This window comes from Vombatus ursinus, unplaced genomic scaffold, assembly GCF_900497805.2.
Source record: "Vombatus ursinus unplaced genomic scaffold, bare-nosed wombat genome assembly UNPS02014801.1, whole genome shotgun sequence".
NCBI classification, from domain to species: domain Eukaryota; kingdom Metazoa; phylum Chordata; class Mammalia; order Diprotodontia; family Vombatidae; genus Vombatus; species Vombatus ursinus.
In genome coordinates this window covers 12,849,649-12,870,802 of record NW_020954579.1, presented here as the reverse complement: position 1 = coordinate 12,870,802, position 21,154 = coordinate 12,849,649, and the positions used below count along the sequence as shown (strand labels likewise).

General features: G+C 35.3%; 1 protein-coding gene across 3 annotated transcripts in view; it reads right to left on the bottom strand.

Annotated features, from left to right (window-relative positions):
- DDX42 (DEAD-box helicase 42) overlaps nucleotides 1–21,154 on the bottom strand; it is a 41,449-nt gene that overhangs the window by 18,417 nt on the left and 1,878 nt on the right. Inside the window, exons 2-7 of one of the 3 annotated variants that reach the window (XM_027873175.1) lie at nucleotides 20,794–20,831; nucleotides 11,379–11,615; nucleotides 9,462–9,612; nucleotides 4,621–4,682; nucleotides 2,631–2,667; nucleotides 1,594–1,743 (exon numbers count right to left, since the gene is read on the bottom strand). In XM_027873175.1, coding sequence (XP_027728976.1) covers nucleotides 1,594–1,743; nucleotides 2,631–2,667; nucleotides 4,621–4,682; nucleotides 9,462–9,612; nucleotides 11,379–11,599 — 621 coding nt within the window. In that variant the 5' untranslated portion in view covers nucleotides 11,600–11,615; nucleotides 20,794–20,831. Of the gene's footprint in view, nucleotides 1–1,593; nucleotides 1,744–2,630; nucleotides 2,668–4,620; nucleotides 4,683–9,461; nucleotides 9,613–11,378; nucleotides 11,616–20,793; nucleotides 20,832–21,154 lie in introns of those variants that run through there. The other 2 variants (XM_027873174.1, XM_027873176.1) reach the window with 2 other exon arrangements.

Genomic DNA, 21,154 nt, shown 5'->3' with positions numbered 1-21,154 from the left:
GGGGATCTTTTCAATAAACTGTAAGCCATTTACCTTAGGAGACCTATATACCTTAGGAAACCAGTTTATATTCATAAACTGATATGGCCTTCTCAAAAAAAAAAATATTATTACCCAGTGACCAACCTTCCAGAAATGAATCTCCAAATTGAACCAGCCACGGCCCCAGTTTATTGCTGAGTCTGTATCTTTTCAGTTTAGTAAGATTTTCCAAATAGTATATCATGTCTCTCCATAAGGTTTGGTGGCTAAAAATTCATTGCCTCCTAACCCATGACATTTTTAGACAGGGACAAAATGGGAATTGGTTTTGCTTAATTGTATATTGTTATAATGGTTTTGTTTTTCTTTGTTTTTCAATAGGGGAAGAAAGAGAAAAAAGAAATCTTTAATTAAAAAAAAATTTTTAGGGGCAGCTAAGTGGCACAGGGTTAGAGCACTGGCCCTGAAGTCAGGAGAACCTGAGTTCAAATCCAGCCTCAGACCAAACACTTGACACTTACTAGCTGTGTGACCCTGGGCAAGTCACTTAACCCCAATTGCCTTAAAAAAAAAATTTTAAAAAGAAGTATCCAGAATGGGGGAGATAATTATTCTGATATATTCTGCCTGACAGGCCACACTTAAAATATTATGTTCAATTTTGAATACCATAATTAAAAAAATACACTGATAAACTCAAAGGAGGCAACCAGAAAGGAAAAAGAATGAAAAACATGTTATACAACACAGGAAGTAAGGATGTTTAGCCTTAAGAAAAGAAGACTTAAGACAGATGAATGACATTCATGTGTAAACAGGCACATGACTTGTTCTATTTGGCCCCAGAGGTAAAGAAAAAGTTAACAGGTAGAAACAGAAAGAAGGAGACTGAGGCTTAGCATAACGCAAATGTTCCTAACAATTAGAACTATCCCAAAATGGAATGGGCTGCCTTGGGAGATAATGGATCTCCCCCTCAGCAGACATTTTCAACCCGGACAGGATGAGTGATGATAACCTAAAGGAGGATCACTAGTCAGGTCACACTGGACAAGACGGCCTCCCTTCTAGATTTTATACTTTGTGACTCTGAGAACTTAGGGTTCACACCCATGGCACAATGAAGCGTTAGTGGAAGGCATGAATATAGGATTATTTTACAGATGAAGATGCTTAGGCTCAGAGAGGTGAATGACTTGATCACAGTTACAAATTAGAAAAGCTAGGATCCAAATAATTCCTATATCTAATGTGAATGTATATTTTCTATTTCCCCAGCTCTTGTATGAAATGGTAAAATAGGTACTTGGAGCAATGTAAGAACCATTACTTTCCCTGTTCAGTTGACAGAGTAACTGTTAACTCTGTCAAATAAGTACAACTGGCTTACAAAGATTTACTCTAAAGTCATCAATAGCAAGTACTTTAAAAAAATCTAGAGTCTGGAATTTCTGACCCAACAACTTAATAGACAAAGCTACAAAATTCCAGCAAGCATTTTTATTATACTATCAGACTACATGGAGAAAGACCCAGATCAGCCATCATTATAAGAAAAGCCCAGGAATACACCTGAAGAAAAGTAAGCCTTCAAAAGCAGCACTGTCATACCTCTGAATGATCAATGGGAGGAAGGGGATCAATGACTTTTTTGGAGGGTGCAATGGGATTTCCATCACTGTCATATTCCAGGTTATCTTCTTCCTCTTCCTGAACCATACCAGCAGTAGGGTTTTCTGCCATGTATCGAAAATAAGCTTCCTGCAGGAAAACACAAAAGTAAAATCATACCCTAATACAGGAGAGAAAAACTTTCTTGCATCACTAATATGTGCATACAGTATATCAGATGGTTGCTCACTTTACACACTTATCATGTAGGACAAAATGTTCACTAGTGATGATTCTTCTAATATCAATAGTCAGAAAGTCCAAAGGAAGGACAATCAAGGGAAATGAGCAAAACAGCTATGATGTTCAGTTAGTACCACAAAATAACATGGTTTTTGAAAGAAGATAATGACTCAGAAATGGAGTCCCACAGCCTGGCGTCCTAAGATGTGTTCTATACCTACTGTCCTTGAGGTTGTAGAATACACACTGCTGTCCCACCAATACCAAGTTTGGAAGCTGTCCCAAAATAAAAATGCCACAAACCTGGAAAGGGCTACTGCTCATTTCTGTTCCCTCCACACCATCCCAAAACTGAGGAGTGAAAAACTAGCACTGCACGGTCAATATATAGTTAGCAACCCACTTTGATAGACAAGAAACCTCAACAGACCCTCCAGAAAAGGCATTAGGTGAGAAGCTGCTAGCGGCATACGTAGATTCCACACTAACACTGTTAAATCTAACATCGTGATTTACCAAAATGGACACTAATTTTGGATTTAAATATTCAAACCATAAAAACTCATTCTTTAAAAATATTACATCAAAGTTTCCTTATTCAACATGGTGGAAAGCCATGTACATTTTTATATTACTCCTGTGCTACATTTAGAAATGTAACAAGTTAGGTGAAACTATTTTCTGCTGTCAGGAATGGCTGAGTATTTCAATGAAGTTAAGCTCTGGTTTATCCCTACTATAGACTTTTGGGGGGGGGTAAAAATAAAAGATAAAAATACTGCATAGGAACTCACTTGGTCATCTTCCTCTTCAATGTCATCTCGAATACCCCTGGAAAAACAAGCGGAGAAACAAACTTCCCTGCAAATGTTCCACATACCCAGCTCCAAACTTATAGCAGATTTAGTGTTGAGTTCCATTCAGTATTGGAAGAATCGACACTAACAGTAACAAGCAACAATTAAAATACTGTAAACTATTACGTGCATATTCATTGAGAAAGTATGCGCTTCTTTCTAATAGGATGGCTTGGAATTCCTGGAAGCATATATTACTGACAAGGTTTTAAGGAGAATAGAAACTTTCTGGAGACACATGAGGAAGCACCTCACCTTATCGACCCCATGCAACAAGCCCAGCACCGTCATCAGGATTTCCCATGCAGATATAACAAGAATTTATATAAATAAAAGCCTATATAAAAAAAATACCCAAGGGCATCAAGCTTTTACATATCCTTGCATGTTCTGACGACAATACAACTTTCTTAATACCCCAGATTTCTGGCTCTTAAAATGAAAGAACCTGGTAAAGCTAAATAGCCACTAGAGTCAAGCTGAGTGAAGGCCTTCAGCCAAAACCAGTCACTATAGGGAAGAGAGAAACTTAAAACAGTATTAGTTCCCTTACTATTTCAGTGCTTGACACCACTAAGAAGCAATTCATATTATGCTAAGGAGCATTCTACTCTGGTGATAAGTATTAATGATCTCAGTCCAACACTCAGGAGTTACAAACAGTATGACTACTCAACTCCCCACCTTACTCTCTAGGCAGACTTCCTGCCTGCCTTTATCACTGACAAATTCCTATATTAACAAGGAGAAACACCACACATCGTAGAGCAGCCAGGAGAAGGCTAAACCTCCGTATGGCTTTGATGAAGGCCTGATGCACTGAGAACTAAACTAGGCAAAAAAATCGAAAATCCTACAAGTGGTTATCAGTTGTGCCTGCTGCCCAAAATCTTTGCAAGACTGTGTATGCATGGGGCTTCCCCTCCCACCCTCGTCCCCATCACTTTTGGAGGTGGAAGTACAGAACGAAACATGGGAAGAATCTCCTTTCCCAGAAAAGAAAACGTGTAAAGTTCTAAACTGCTAAGGCATGTCATTGTCAAAATAAAATCACCATTTGTTCGGAAGAATGCACAGCATTTTGTGAACATAACCATTCACCAGTTACTCTGCAAGTAAGGGTGGGCATTAACCTCAATTTACTGACATGGTACTGAAGTACAGGAATGATTTTTTTTTAAAAGAATCTGGACTGAAACAAAAGAGCTCTGAGTCCAAATCTGGGACATGATTTTTTTCTAGCATTCTGTTGTTGCTGAGTCATTTTAGTCACGTCTGACTCTCCATGAACCAACCTCTTTAGGGTTTTCTTGGCAAAGATACTATAGTGGTTTGCCATTCCCTTCTTCAACTCATTTTGCACATGAGAAACCTGAGGGAACAGAGTTAAGTGACTTGCCCAAGGTCACACAGCTAGTGTCTGAGGCAGGATTTGAACTCAGGTCCTCCTGACTCCAGGGACAGTCATCTATCCACTGAGCCATCTAGCCCTTTCTAGCATTAATTGTGGAAAGACTACTGTTTCTTACCTGATGTTTTTATTTTGCCACTGAGTATTTTTAGCCCCTGAAAGTTGAAAAGCTCTCCATATGCCCAAGTTCTGGACACAGGATCACAGATTTAGAGCAGGAAAGGATGTTAAAGGTCAGTTCATCCAATCCTCTCATTTTACAGATGAGAAAACTATCAAGATTGTGACAGAGGCAGGGTCTGCACTTTGAAATCTTCTGACTTCAAAGCTCATGTTCTTTCCACTATACCATGATGCCTCTCCTCTACTACATAAAGACAGACTCTTTAGGATGCTAAAGCCAAGCCAAAACTTTTTTGCTGATGTTGTTATTAATGCTATGAGCTTGGAAAAGAATTTTGTAATATCTCAGTATTTATTTCACGTAAATTTTGTGAAATGAGGAAAGCAACTTACTTCACATTTTTTCTTTCCTTGTCTTTTTCTTCAAGTCTCTTCATGTCTCGAGCTGCTTGATCCTAATGGAACAACAACAAAAACTACAGCATATAAAACACAGCAACAAGGGACCTTACAAGCAGAGAATGTAAGAGTTGGAAGGGCCTCCAGCCCATCTAATTCAATCATTTCATTTTACAAAGTACAAAGCGAGATTCTTGCCAGTAGAAAAATTACCCCATGGCCCTGTTACACACTATCAACCAAACTAATTTTTGAAAATGAGAGGTTTTTTTAAAATTTGTTTCGATTTTACTACATGGAACCCAGGGAAAGAACAAGCAGTTCAGCTCTTCTCCCATTACAGTTTAAATACTTTAAAAAGCTAATTAAGAGTAAAGCTTCAGTGCAGAAGACACTGAACTTTGAAAATAATTCTCTTAAGGGACTATCTAATCTTCCTGACCCAAAATTCTATAAGGATCCACTGCATACTGAGAAGATGTGATCAGTATGACCCTTTCTTAATGCTAAACCAAAAAGATTTAACCAAAACAACAACAAAACAAAACAAAAAAACAGCTACTGGATCACTGAATCGAAAAGCTCAAGTTTTTGAGACCATATAATCCCCAACTTATGAACACCTGATTTATATCTTACACATGAAAGGCTGACCCAAAAACTGCAGAACTTCTTGGTGTGGCAACTTCACTTCCCCTTCCCCTGTGGATGTGTGGGATAGGGCTTGTGAAGTGAGAGAAAAACTTGGTCTCTACTTGGTTTTTCCACTCCCATCACACATACTCTCTTTCTCTCTCTCTCATTTTACCTTTTTCTCTAACATCGCTTCCAATCCCTGTAAGGAAAGGAAAACATCATCCCACTGCTGCTGCAAGACCCCTGACACCAACCTTCTTCCTCTGCACCAGATTCTATCCTGTCTTTTGCCTTGTTCAGCAACGGATAGTAGTGATGATAATTTTTCAAGACATACACTAACCTGTTTACTGCTTTTCTTTTTTTGTCTAATAATCAAATTTTAAAAAAATTCTCATGAGGAATGTTTGTCTTTAAATCACTGATATATCAAGTTATCTAAAAGATGAATTATAAAATGGGTATACTGAGGTCAGTTTTCCCAAATTTATATTGGCTTCTTCAGTTCTGCTTTCAAAAGCTACTGACAAAAGTCCACCAAATCTCAAACCAAGCTCCTTCAAGGTAAAAAGGTAGTTTCAGGTGGAGATATTTTATGCTAAGCGCTTTTCCCTAAGGGATATACAATAGCAACTGTTCAGATACATCAACCACAACATTTTTTTCTTTTGGGAAATGACAGGGTAGAACTATGATAAAAGGCTTATTTATTAAAAGAAACAATCCAAATAGAAAGGTAATGAAATATATCAGATCCGCCGTGCACTTAGCACAGTGTTTGGTACATAGCAGGTGCTTAATAAATGTTCACTGATGGATTCACTTTCCCCTTCTCCACTGCTCAGAAACTGTCAGAGACAAAATAAATGAACAAAGTAGGAGATGGAAAGAGTAGAGCAGGATACATCACAAGCTCAAATATACATCCTGCTCTATCTTCCTGCAGCAGAAACAAACTTATTAATGGATGGATGGAAGTGTGGGATGGATGAAGCTTGGGAAGTGTGTCTGACATGGCAACTTTCTTACTTAAAATACCTAGGAATCAATCTACCAAAACAAACTCAAACATTACATGAACACAATTACAAAACACTTTTAAAAGAATTGATTTAAATTATCTGCAGAGATATTCAAAGCTTATTATTGGGCCACACTAATATAATGAAAGGCTGACACTACCTGAATTAGAGATTCAGTGCTAAACCAATTAATAGAGCCAGACAAAATCATAACAAAATTCATTTGGAGAAGAACAAGTCTAGAATTTCAATGGAAAAACAGTAGGGACAATCAGGTAACAGCACTTTTAGATCTCAAATTGTATTACAAAGCAATAATCATTAAAACTATTTGCTACTTGTTAAAAAATAGATCAGTGGAAGACATTGGATAAGAAGGATAAAAAAAAATGAACAGTCTATCAACAAGCATCTATTAAGAACTTACTAGGTGCCAGGCACTGTGCTAAGAGCTAGAATTAGAAGCCAAGAACATGGTCTCTGCTGTGAAGAAGCTCACATTTTAATGGAGGAAACAACAACATACAAACAACTATATAAAAACAAGATATATGTAGAGTAGATGGAAGGTAATATCAAAGAGAAGATACAAGCAGCTGAGTATGGGGAAAATGAACAGCCTGAAAAGATCTCCTATGAAAGGTGAGATCTGAGCTGAATCTTGTAGGTAAAGCTGGGGAGGGAGAGAATGAATTCCAGGTATGGGGGTTATCCAATGAAAAGGCATGGAGTCAGGAGATAAGAGTGTCATGTGAGAAGACCAGTAAGAAGGCCAGTTGCTGGACCATAAAGTAAAGTAAAGGAATAAAGTACAAGAAGACTGGAAAGCTATGAAGAAACAAGGCTATCCAATAAACCATAATTACATATACTACCTAGGGAAAAACTCCCTATGTTTGATAAGAAATGATTAAAAAAATTGGAAATGTTTGGCAAAAAAGAAAAAAAGTTTCAACCAGCATATTAGACCATGCACCACCATTAATTCCAAACAAATATTCAATTTAAATATAAAAGGTCACACCATTTAAAAAAGTGGAGGAAAATAGAAGGCATCTTTCACAATTATGCCTAATGGAAGAATTCTTGAACAAAAAAGGCAGAGAGTTATATCTTTTACAAAAGATAAAATACACAACTTTGATTACATTGGCTGAAAAATTAATGCAGCTAGGATACGGGATAGCACCCTTGGAAAAATGAAAATATCTATATCTAATATCTCTAATAAGGTTCTGAAATCCTTTTATTGGAAAACACAAATATATGGCTAAGAGCCATTCCTTAATGAATAAGTGGTCAAAGAATATAAATACACAGTTCTCATAAGAATTGAAAACTATAAATATGCTCCATATAAATGCTCCAACTCACTAATACGAAAAAATGCAAAGCAAAATGAACTTCTCTTATATTCAGAAACCTGTTACAGATGACAAAAGATATAAATAGTCCATGTTGGAGGGGCTTTATTGGTTTAACTATGAATTGGTCTAGCTATTTTGGAATTATGCTAAAAAGTTCATAGCCTTTCACCTAATGATCTTTGGTTTGCTGATTAGCATATATCCAAGTATGTCAGAGCCAGAAAGAAAGGCTCCATACAAACCAAAATATTCATAGCAGCACTTTTTTATGGTAGCAAAGAACTCAAAACAAAGTAAATGCCCATCCACAGGGGAATGACTAAATGTCTATTACCATAAGAAATAACGAATATGAAGAACTTAGAGAAATATGGCAAGATTTACATGAACTGATACAGTTAAGAAAGAAGAACTAAGGGAATAATATAAATAATAACAAAGTGAACAGAAAGAATAAAGTGAACTGAATGTTGTGTAATTACGATGACCAAGCTTTGACCAGGAGATATAGTACAAAAACGTACCTCCTTCACTTAACTGTGGAGGTGGGGGATTAGAGTTGTGTAATATAGAATTTATTTTCAGATGCAGTGAATAGGCTGGGTTGGTTTTGCAGAAATGCTTTTTTTCTTTCCTTTTATATCTTTGTTACAAATAGGGCTCATTGGATACAAGGAAGAAAGGAATTTGATAAGCAGAAATGAATATCAAGTAGAAAATAAAAGGTATCTAAAAATTATTTTTTCAAAGAAGTAATGTGAGTTTCAACTTGGGTAAGTAGCAAAGGGAAATAAAAAGAAATGAGTGGGAGAGATATTGATGAAGAACTAACAGGAAATGGTGACTGATAGAAGAAGGAAAGAAAAGGGAAAAATAAAAAATGACTCCAAGGCTAGATGACATGAAGAATGTACCATTACCAAAAATGAGGAAGTGAAAAGGTACTGGCTTGATATTGGAAGGAGAGATGCAAGAAACATCATAAAAAGTTTAGTTTTAGATATGCTAAATTGAGCTAGCATTCAAATGAAAACATCAGAAATTTTGTACGCAATGCAAAAGCAAAGTAAAAGCCTAGAAGAATACATTTACATTATCTTCTTAAATTTGGGTAGTATGTTAGAAATCATCTAGTTAAACTATAAATTTATAAGATGAAGACATCAAAGCCCAAGAAAGATTAAGTGACTGATACAAGATCACATATCTTGTTAGTTGCAAATTAATAAACAGAATTTAAGTATATCAACTCCTACTCTTCAGCTTTTTCAACTACACAGGACAGAGCACTAAGGAGTGATAGCTGAAGCCAGGAGTGATAGATAGCTCAAGCCATTTCAAGTGGGCATGATCACCATGGGAAAGAATATAAAGAAAGATATGATAGTCAAAGGCACATCCTTAAGGATTATCCATACTTAAAAGAGGACATAATGAGGATGAGAAACCAGTGAAGACAGAAAAGACTGGCCAGAGAATTAAGAAGAGAAGTAAAATAGAATGTCATGAAAGATGAAGTTTGAAGAGAAATTTCAAGTATCTTCCAAACAGTATACTTTTTAAAATTTGTGTATTTTCCCTAAGAATTTTTCCGCTGAAATGAAATTTATTTCTATTTTATAGTTAACTGTTCAAGTTACTTTATTGAAGACGTTCCAGTTCCTTTGTCATACATTAGCCCTGAAAAAATATATCCAAGAATCTATAAGGTCTTCGACCAAGACGCTCCTATTCAGTGGCCAGTAAATACAATTATTGTTTTGTTTCCTATAACAGCATATTCTAATGACAGATATTTAAAGAGTCTTGCCTCTACTTCAGCCATGAATGCTTCCAAGGGATCATCATCACTGTCAGAGTCTGCTGACTTGGAATGGAATTGCTGGCGGGTAGGTGAATTTTCAGCAGGAATGTAAGGCAAATCGACATTGCTAGAGTCTTCTTCCTCATCTTCAAAATAACTTAAAATTAAAAGCAATTGGTAAAATAACAATAGGCAGATAACTGTTTTTAAAAATTCTTTACCTATCCCCCATCCCAGCTATCTAAAGTCAGATACCATTACAATAAACATACTCTTTTACAGTAGAATTTTGTTTTACTGAATTTTGAAAATAAATGTTTCATCCTGTTAGATTTAGAAATGTGTAATTCAGAAATTTTCATTGTAATGTTCCCTAACAAGCATTTCCAAGGCCTACCTGAAGATCTAGATATTTAAAGCAATTTTCAAAATGAAAAATTCTTGTATTTTCATTCTCTTCTGAGTTCATTGCAAACAGATTCGACTTATACATGTATACTTGAGTAAATAATAGACTGATCCCCACATCTGAAGCTACCTGCTCAAATCCTGTGTTTTTCAATTAAGTAAAAATTCCTAATTTATATAGTGCTTTACAATTTTCAAACCACTTTAAAGTGAGTTTTCCTTCTAAGGACCACAAAACTAATGCTCAGACCTGCTAAAGTTATAGGTACCAATCTTGAGCATGGTACATGTAGCACACCATTCTTATACAGAAACCAAATATTAATCAAATAGTAAGCTGTATAAGAGATAGAACTTTTGGGTAAAACCTTAAAAACCCAGTCAATTTTTTGTAAACATTAATAAATCCAGGGGGGCATTTCTGATAAGAGAGGAGATTTACCCTCACACGTATCCTTAGAGGAAATCTGCTGAAAATTTCCAATAATAGAAAGTCCAATCCATCATCATTCATCACACTATTCAAAAATGCTTTAAGTATAAGAATCTTTTCTCCTCAACAAATATTATCCCAAAAAGATTTCTATAAACCTTTGACAACATTGTTTTAGAGCTTGAGAACTGAATTTAAGTGGCTTCAGAGTATATATCTTCTTAAAAATATGCATTCTATAACAAAAACATGCACATAATTTTATATGTTGTCAGGTTAGTTTTGCCAACAGAATTCACTTTTCTAAATATTCTTAATCATTATTTCCTGTCTATAAGATACAATATATTATAATACAGAAAACAACTATAAAGGATGATTGCCAATCTTTTTGGAATCACAACAACTATCATTAATTTTGTAATAGACACTATCTTTCTAACAATGTTGAGGTACACATTTTTTTTATTAAAGTGAATTAAAATGTATTTTGACACAGAATTTTTTTGAAAACGATACCTTTTAATACAACTAAGTATTACAATACCAAAATTGGGAATCACTGTTGCATGAGAATGCTTCATTTCTCTAGCATAAAATAATATGGGTTATGATCTACGGGAAATATAATTCTAGGCACAGCAAACATCATTAGTCGTACACACTGCTGGACACTTATGGGCAAGGATTTTCTCTTCACCTCTCAAATTATGAGTTTGGTTTCTAAAAAACAGATGAGTTAAGTGTGGAGGAGACAAATTATATTAGTTTGTATCAGTACTGGCAATGGTTTGTATTTGCAATATAATTTATATGCTATCAATATATGTCATGCTAGTAAAGAAAGGAAAAACAACTAATAATAAATGATCAACTCTTATAGTTCTCAGAATTTATAACTCCCTGTGAAAGAGGGGAAAAAAAGGCCTAAAATCTATCTTTTCAGCAAGGCAACATAATTCCCCTTGGTAAACAAAAAGTCTCTCTGCTTCTATTTCTACTGATAAAGCTAAAAAAAAAAAAAAAGATGCAGAGTACATACAACTTACACAAGATGACCTACTACAAAGCAAGAAACTTACGCATTTTCTTCATCAAAATTTGCTCGCTTAGATCCAATCTTATAGAAAGAAGGGAGCTGTGGTGGAGCTGACTTCCCAAACCCTGCTGAAGAGCTGGTTGCCCCAAAGGCACTATGGGACTGTTGTGGTAGCTTCGGTTCTTCCTTTTTTCCAGCAGCAATGGCAAATCCACCAAATCCAAATCCCCTCTTGGTGCCAGGACCACCTTTGTTCCAATTCATGGTGTAGATGATTTACCTGTCAGGATCATGACATATTGTTACTTAGAGATTTACAAATTCACTTCCCTACCTTACAAATAAACTTCCCTACCTTTATCCGCCTTTGCTAGGTAATGCCTACTTTTCAATTTTTGAAAATGTCATAGTTCTTAATAACTATAAACTTCTTCAGATTTATGTTATGCCAGCCTCTACCATACCATTTTCCTAAAAATAAAGTAGGATATTCTCACATATTTCAATGGAATTTGAATCTGAGCGATTGTATGCCATGTTACCCCAAAGAGGGTGAGAGGGTGCAAAGTGTTGCTTATAGTTTACAATCTTTAAATGAGACAAGTATTTTGGTTGACCTTTACTTTGGAATTCGTGTGTATGGTTTTTTTTCTCCTTTTGCCTTCTTAAAAAAAAAAAAACTATCCTTTAACATTTTTCTCTTACAAAACAAAGGTTAAAAAGCTTAACTTTTAAAATGCAATTATTAACATAAATGCAAGTTATGTGTTCTTATTTTGTTGGGTTTTTTTAAGTGAATTGTTTCTTTTGTTTCCTGCCTTTCGTGGATATCAACTCTAATCCAAAACTCTTTTCTTATCTGGGAAACTGGAAGTGGCTTGTAGACTAGCTCAGGTAGCAGAAGCCAAAAGGCTTTTCTCTTCAATTCAAATGTCTCTCTGTCCCAAGGTAATATTTCCTATCACTCCTCTATCTAATTTCTTAAGAAGATGTTATCTATCCTTCCTAACTTCTCTACTTTTACAATGATATTATATATAATTTAGTTATTTACATATATATTTGCACCCCACAAAAGCTACAGAATACTTACATAAAATATTCCTTTAAAGTAGGTCAAAACTATACCTGCGTCCACTTAGAATTCAAGTGAAATCATTCATAATCAGGATGATTTCTAATCAATCCAAATCCTGTATTATTTTATTTCATGTTTGTTTTTTTCACTTAATAGTATTTTATTTTTTCCAATTATATGTAAAGATAGTTTTCAACGTTCACTTTTATAAGATTTTGAATTCCAAATTTTTTTCTTCCGCCCTGCCTTTCCTCCCTACAATAGCATGCAATCTGATATAGGCCATACACGTACAATCATATTAAACATATTTCCACATTAGTCATGTTATGAAAGAAGAATCAGAACAAAAGGGAAAACTGCAAGGAAAAAAAAACAAAAAAAAAAACAGAGAAAATAGTATGCCTCCATCCACATTCAGACTCCATAGTTCTTTCTCTCGATGTGGACAGCATTTTCCATCATGAGTCTTTTGGAATTGCTTAGATCATAGTACTGCTGAGAAGAGCTAAGTCTATCAAAGTTGGTCATTGCACAATGTTACTATTACTGTGTACAATGTTGTCCTGGTTCTGATCATCCTGTGTTACTTTAAACAAGGGTGAGAAACAATATTTACTACAAACTTGAAGTTAATGGTAAGCAAGCCACCATCTCCAAATCTGCTAACTTTCAAATCTAACACTTAAAATTCCAATTTTTAAAAATTTATTTTACCCACTATATTAGCCGGTTTTGGATCAGGTCATGCTTCATATCACATCCTGCTGACTAGAGGCATCTATATTATTATTACTGGCACATGCTCCTCCCCTTTCCACCTCTTTCTCTGGAAAAAGTAATCAAATTATTACAACTATTAACTGCTTTGGGGCTCTACTCACTATCCCTAAGACTTCTAAAACTAAAATATCCTTCCATGGCCACCACTCCCCTCCATGTATAGTCTCTTCCTATTAGAATATAAGATTCTTAAGTATCTAATGCTTATTTGAACTCAGGGCCTCCTGACTCCAGGGTGGGTGCTCTATCCTCTGCATCTACCTACATACCCCAACTTTTATGTTTTCTTAAAAACAGAAATGGGGTATTGTATTGTGTCAAAAGCCTTTTCTGCATCTACATCTATAATCATATAACATCTGTTGCCTTGTTATCAATATGGCATATTACAATGACAGTTTTGTTAATATTGGTATAAATGTTAAGTCTAAATCCAACTCTTGGTTATAGTCATCTTTGTGATGTGTTGCTGTAACTTTTTTGTCAAATTTTATTCAAAAATTTTACATCAATGTTATTAAGCATAATGGTCTAAAATTTTCTTTCATCTGTTTTTACTCTCTCTTGTTTACGTTGTCAAGACAATATTTGTATTACAGAAGGAATTTGGAAGCACCCCTTCTTTTCCTATTCTTCAATTTCTGTGATGTTAGCATTGTTCTTTGAATTTTTTATAAAATTAGCTTGTACATCCATTTAGCCCTGGATTTTTTTCCCTTTAGGAGTTCATTTATGGCTTGTCCAATCCTCTCCACCCCCTCAAGATTGGGTTGTGGAAATTCATTATTTTTTTGTTCTGTTCTTCAGTATGTTTTGGTTTTAATTAGCTAATGATCTATTTTATTGTTTTTTTTAAAGTAACTCCTATTTTTATTATTTTAATATTTTATTATTAATTCAATGGTTTGCTTAGTTTTGATTTTATTAATCTCTCTGACTTTGAAGATTTCTATTTTGTTGTTCAGTTGAGATTGTTTTAAAAAAAGGGCTATAAAACTGTGCATACCCTTTGACCCAGCAATACCACTTCTAGGTCTGCTCTTTTTGTGGTGGCCAAGAAATGGAAATTGAGAGCATGCCCATCAACTGGGGAATGGCTGAACAAGTTGTGGTATATGAATGTGATAGAATACTATTGTTCCATAAAAAATGATGAGCAGGCAGACTTCAGAAAAACCTAGAAAGACTTACATTAACTGATGCTGAGTGAAGTGAGCGGAACCAGGAGAACACTATACACAGTAATAGTGACATAGTTCGATGACTAACTTTGATAGACTTAGCTCTTCTCAGCAATGCAAGGGATCTAAAACAACTCCAAAAGACTCATGATGGAAAATGCTATCCACATCCAGAAAAAGAACTATGGAGTCTGAATGCAGACTGAAATATACTATTTGCTCTCTTTTGTTGTTGTTTCTCCCGCTGGTTCTAATTCATCTTTACAATAAGACTAATGTGAAAATATATTTAATATTAATGTACATTTAGAATTCAAAATCTTATGGAAGGGCAGCTAGCACCGGCCCTGGAGTCAGGAGGACCTGAGTTCAAATCTGGCCTCACACACTTGACATTTACTAGCTGTGTGATCCTAGGCAAGTCACTTAACTCCATTGCCTAGCCAGAAAAAAAAAAAACTTATGAAAGTGAATGATGAAAACTAAAAATAAGTATTTTAAAAAATAAACCTCACTTGATCAAAAAAATTGATGATTTTGTAGTTTTTTGTAGTTGCATGACCCATTCATTAATCTGCTGTTTCTTTCATTGATCAAAGTGTTTTGAGATATCAATTTTTTCCTAGGGAATGCTTTGGTTGCACCCCCCCCCAAAATTGGTATGTTGTCTCATTGCTGTCTCAGTGTCATTTTCTTTGATGAAATTATCTCTATCTTCTTAAGCACAGAGACTTCTTTATTCTTTTTTTTTCCAGTTCCAAATTGTCTCCCTTTTTTACCTCTCCCCAACTTGATGAGAAGTCAAGAAAAACAAAACCTACTACAAATATATAGCCATGCAAAACAAATTTCCACAATAGCTATGGAAAAAGCTACACAAACACACAAACACAAGAAAAAGAAAGAGAAAAAAATATGCTTCAATCTCCACTTTCAGGTCATCATTTCTCTATCTGGAGGTGGATAGCATGTTTCATCATGAGTACTTTGGAATTGCAATGGGTCATTATATTGATCAGAAGTGAAATCTTTCAAATTTGATGATTTTTTTTTTTTTACATTACTGTTACTGTGCAGATCAGTCTCCTGGTTCTGCTCACTTCCCTTTGCATCAGTTCATTAAAGCCTTTCCATGTTTTTCTAAAATCAACTACTTCATCATTTCTTACAGTTGAATAGTGTTTCATCACAATCATATACCATAACTTGTTCAGCCATTCCCCAACTGATAGGCATCCCCTCAGTTTCCAATTATTTGCCACCACAAAAAGAGCCACTATAAATATTTTTGTACATATGGATCCTTTTCCTCTTTCTTTGATCTTCTGGGGATATAGGCCCTAGTAACAATATTGCTGATTCAAAGGGTATTAACAGTTTAATGACCTTTTGGAGATAGTTCCAAATTGCTTTCCATTATGACTGGACCAACAGTAAAGACTGAAATTAGTATGCCTGTTTTCCCACATCCCCTCCAGCATTTGTCATTTTCCTTTATGTTTTATTTCCACTATTTGTCCTTTGAGTCATCAATCCTTTCAGATTAAGTCAATCTCCAATTAATTTTAATCTTTTTTTGAGTGGCCGTTTATTGAATATGTACTCTTATCCAGCTTTATACCTATGATCCTGGCTAAATTTAATAAGAATCTGCAGTCATTTTCATTGGGCACACATAACCAGCAATACTTTGTGACACACTGAGAGTAAAGGAACAAATGAGGATACCACTCTCAACCACTTTCTTTTTGTGAACTCCAACCCTTTCCTCAAGATAACTCACGTATCATCCATGATGTGACTGTATTGACAGGGACTGAGAGGATACCAGTGACGATCCATATATTAAATGGGTACGGCTTAATTTCTTTTTCTTTTAGATAAAGAACATAAACAGAAGTGCTAACATTTATTTTCAGTACTCTAATGGATAGTTTTTTGCATGTATCACTTGAGAGACCACTGCTGTAGGGTATAGAGTTGTGAAAAAGACTATCCCTGAAGGTACTTACATTCTATGAGGGTAGGAGTTGGCAAATAAGTGTAAGTCAAATTTATGGTTAAAACTATAAGAGAAATATAGACCAAGTGCTAAAGTCTCAACATTCCATTTGAGCTAGACCTTTAAAGAACGGAGAGGATTTTTAATCAATTCATGCAAACTCTATAGTCATATGAAATATATATCAATCACCTCAAACTAAAATTTAGTTCTGAATCTAAAGTGTATGTGTTGTCATACTATATTGATTTTCTAGGGCCATGTAAAGACTGGTTAAAAAAAATCTTTACAAATGCTGACACTTAGAAGAATTCATTCCGGTCTCACTTAACCTGAAATTATCCTTATTCTATAACAAACCCTTAAATGTCATGAAAATGCCTATGATATTACAAAAAAGATAAAGATAAGGCATTATCAGAGAGAGGCAAAGTGAGAAATTATAATCATGACCACTAATTTAATCAAATAGTATTTATATGCTCTCAATGAAGTTCTTATTTATGGCATGGAACTGATACCTCCTAGGTTAGGAGAACACAAGTTCTTGCAGGGTTTACCAAGATGAAAAGGATAAGAGGAAACCCACTGACAGGGCTCATCACATCAGTAACAATTACCCAAGACCAGGTAGGTGGCTCAGTGGAAAAAGCGCTGGACCTAGAATCAGTTATACCTTCATTCAAATCCAAACTGAGCTATCTACTAACTATATGAAAGTTAGACACATGGGAAAGTCACTTAAAATGAGGATAATGATAGCACCTACCTCCCAGGGTTGTTATAACGATTAATTAAGATCGTATTTGTTAAAGGGCTTTGTGAATCTTAAAATGCTAGCTATCATCATCATCATCATCACCATCATGTTATAGAGGCTTCCACCGTCGGTGGACTGAGTACCAATGACAAAATCATAGATTTGAAATACTGAAACAATATTTATCCAAGTCAAGTACATATAGAAAAATGACTGTACACTAGCTTGTAAATTTTATCAACAGGGTCAGCTATATTTACCAATGTTACCCCTAATCTCCTATTAGTCTTTCAGCTAGGGTCCAATTTATTCAGAATCCAAAACACTAACCATTAAAACATCTCTACCCTCCCTTTCATCACTTTTCACTAACAAAGGCTAAAATGGTGAGTTACTCACCTCTAAACTGGTGCTGTCTCTAAACTGGACAGCAAAAACATCCCACCCTCACATCAGTATCGTTAGCTATCCCATTCTTTCTGCCTAAAATTCACCTCAACTACCGCCCCTATTTTATCTTCCTATTTATGTCTATCACATTTTTGAAGATGTCAGACCTCAGCTCCTCCAGTAAGCCTCTCATGACTGATCCTGTTATATACACACATAAACCATTTATTGACTCTTTTAAAATTAATCAATTAATTTATTTTTTAGTTTTCAACATTCACTTCCGCAAGATTTTGAGTTCCAAATTTTCTCCCCATCTCTCCCTTCTCCCCACCCTAACAGCGTATTTCTGAATATCCCTTCCCCCAATCTGTTCTCCCTTCTAGCCCTACTGACTACTTTCTTGATAAGAAAGCAACATAAAAGGAAATGTGACGGTTCTTTATTGATATTTAATAAATGTCCTCATTTGCTTCACACATTTGACAGTATTTGCCTTGGAAGTCAGTTCAGCAGCTGCACAAAAAACACCAGTCATTAATTCAATCATGCCCTGTTTCTTGTTTTGTTCTTACCAAATAAGAGTATTTACCCAGCTTGATCACCAAGACTTGTTTGCTTTAAAATACTCTCAGTAACTTTTGCAATCACAACCCAAACAGGAAATGGGATGAAAACAACTCAGAATTACAGAATTCGGGAGCTAGACAAGTCTTTTAAGATCCTCTCCTCCAACCCTTTCATACTACAGATAAGAAAACTGAGACTGAAAGTGAATGTTATACAGAGGTGGTGGCAAAGCTAGGAAAGGATTTCCAGAAGGCAAGAGATGGCAGTCAGGAGAATGCAAAGCTCCCAAAGGGCAAGGACTGACAAGTTTTTTTTTATTTTTGTGTCTCCAGCATCCAGCACAGTGCCTAGTATACAGTAAGTACTTAATAAATGCTTGTTGAATTACAGACTAGTACAGAAAGAGGCAGTACTTATATATTTACTTTCGGTTCATTTTCTGCTTGTTTTAGGAATCCCAAAAAGCACACCACATTTATCAGTGTTATAGTAAGCACTGATGAAAAATTGCAGGCTATATATCAGACTGCGTGCTGTATTGGAGAGGGGAAAGACAGAGAAAAAAAATTTGGAACTCAAAATCTTGTAAAAGTGAATGTTGAAAACTATCTTTATTAGAAAACATAAAATACTATGAACTGGAGGGAAAAAAAGAAAATTGCAGGCTAGAGAAAATATTAGTGATGGATTTTTTTTTTAATGATCTGTAAAGTTGCTATTTAAAAGCTGGTGACAGGGGCAGCTAGGTGGTGCAGTGGATACAGCACTGGCCCTGAAGTCAGGAGGACCTGAGTTCACATCCAGCCTCAGACCAAACACTTGACACTTACTAGCTGTGTGACCCTGGGCAAGTCACTTAACCCCAATTGCCTTAAAAAAAAAAAAAGCTGGTGACAAACAGAAAAAATAACTAGCCTATAGTTTAACCTGGCCTCCTTTTCCTCTATATCCCTGAACAGGAAGGGTTAAAGAGCCAAGAAAGTAGGCAGGTATTCAAAGGAGGGTGAGGCACATATAATATAATCATCAAAATGAATAAACCTATGCCTATAAGAAGTGAATGTAATATCAAGGCCAAGAAAATATAATGCAATACAAATACTGCCATTCATTTTGAAATTTTTAGACCATACCAGTAGCAAATTATGAGTGGGTTGGACAGCCTTGCCCTCGGAGAGACCTAAACAGAGCAGCAGTTTAGAAGTCTTTTTGTTTTCAAATTTTAGTTCTGGCACTTGCTGTCAATGTGGCACTGAACAAGTAACTGCTGCTTTATACCTCCTTAATCTACAAAAGGAGAATCTCCTTCACCTCATCCTCCCTGCCCCCAAAAAGCTAAAGACAAAAAGTAGTTTAAAGCTAATAAGCCCTTTACAAGCTAGTTTATTTAATAGCATTCATTAGCTAATATTCCCTTGCAGGCTATTGACGGGTTAATCAAATTATTATTCTACTTATCCATTTCCTGCTTCCAGACCTGAAGGTCATCCCCATAACCATGGATCACCTATCACGCTATTCTTCAAAATCTCATTAAAATTTACTTGAAGCTTGTCTGGATAAACCTAAGCTTAATTCAAAATGCACCAATAATCTTTTTCCCTAATACTATGAGTTACTCCACTATGTTTTAAAATTTGTTTTTATTCTGAATTTAATGAACACTAAATAAAACGGGCATTTCCACATACCTAGAGCAGAAAAAGAGAACTGTATGTGAAGCTGTGGATCTGTTATGTATAGCTTACTGTTTTAGAAATAAACACACATATGCAAAATAAATTCAACACGTAACTTTCAAAAGCATCCTGCTTGTCTCTACTATCAGGACATATTTATACATATTTTGTATTTTTAACCAACTCTTAAGCATTCATGCTAATAGAATATTTGGTACTGATAATAAACAATGGATAATCTAACAATAATTGCTATCTAACTCTGAAAAGAGTTATTGGCTTAAAAAACCAGGTTTACCTTTTTAAGAATATTTTATTTAGGTTAACATTAAAATTAATTTGCCTTCTCTAAGCACACATTGGTTGGCTAGTGAGGGAAAAACAAATGGAAGGAAAGCTATTGGGCAGCTGTCATGGATAATCAAAACTTTCTACTATTTATAGAATTGCTCAAAGTTCCTTCCTCCTGGTCAGCCTTTTCTTACATTCTCCTACATATAAGTCTTTGTCCCGGTTGTACCAAATGCCAGGAACATTCTCCTTACCCAGCTGGTCATCTAACATCAAATAGATCTAGAAATCTTACTTCTTCCTCCTGAAAACCTTCCCAGACAGATGAGAAAAGAGAGGTAAAAATAAGCCCCTTAGCTTCATTATGAGCATGGAACTCAAATGACTTCCTACAACACCAAAATACACCTACCTACCACAGAGTATAATCAGAAATTCAGAATCAAGATTCTGTCTGCATTTTCATTGTGGAAAGGTACCGTTAGTTCAAAAAAATTTCTTTATGTCTTGTTTTTAGGTTGATATCATGAAAATGATGACAATCTGAAACCCTGTTTTAAAACTGTGAATGTAATTTGAACACACTTGTAGAAATTTAATGACTAACCAAAGAAGAATATATCTTACTTTTTAAAAAATTAGCTCTGACAAAACAAGTACAAATTGGACTCTGAGAGTTGTTTTCCCTGTAAAGAGCAGGCAAGTTTGGGTTTGAGCACATTACCTTTCAGTCAACAAATATCCTCTTCTTTGTGCCCAGTTCTGTGGAAGACAAAGATAAACCAGAAGAGCTAGAAGAGCTTAGTTGCAAATATCAGATTTAAACACAAGAAACAATTAGAGGACAAAACAAGAAAGACAATACAAGGAACAATTAGAAATGAAATGTTTAATTGAGTGGTACTAAACTCCACAGAAATAAGAAGGAATTGATTAGTTTGAGGTGAGGTAATAAGAGAAGTCTTCATAGAAGACCTGAGATGGGCAGGGAAAAGCTTTGAAAGGCAGAAGAGATGACGTATGGAGAGCACTGCAAGCAGGAGATTATAACAAGAGCAAAGGAGGAGAGGCAAACCTGCTCGGGT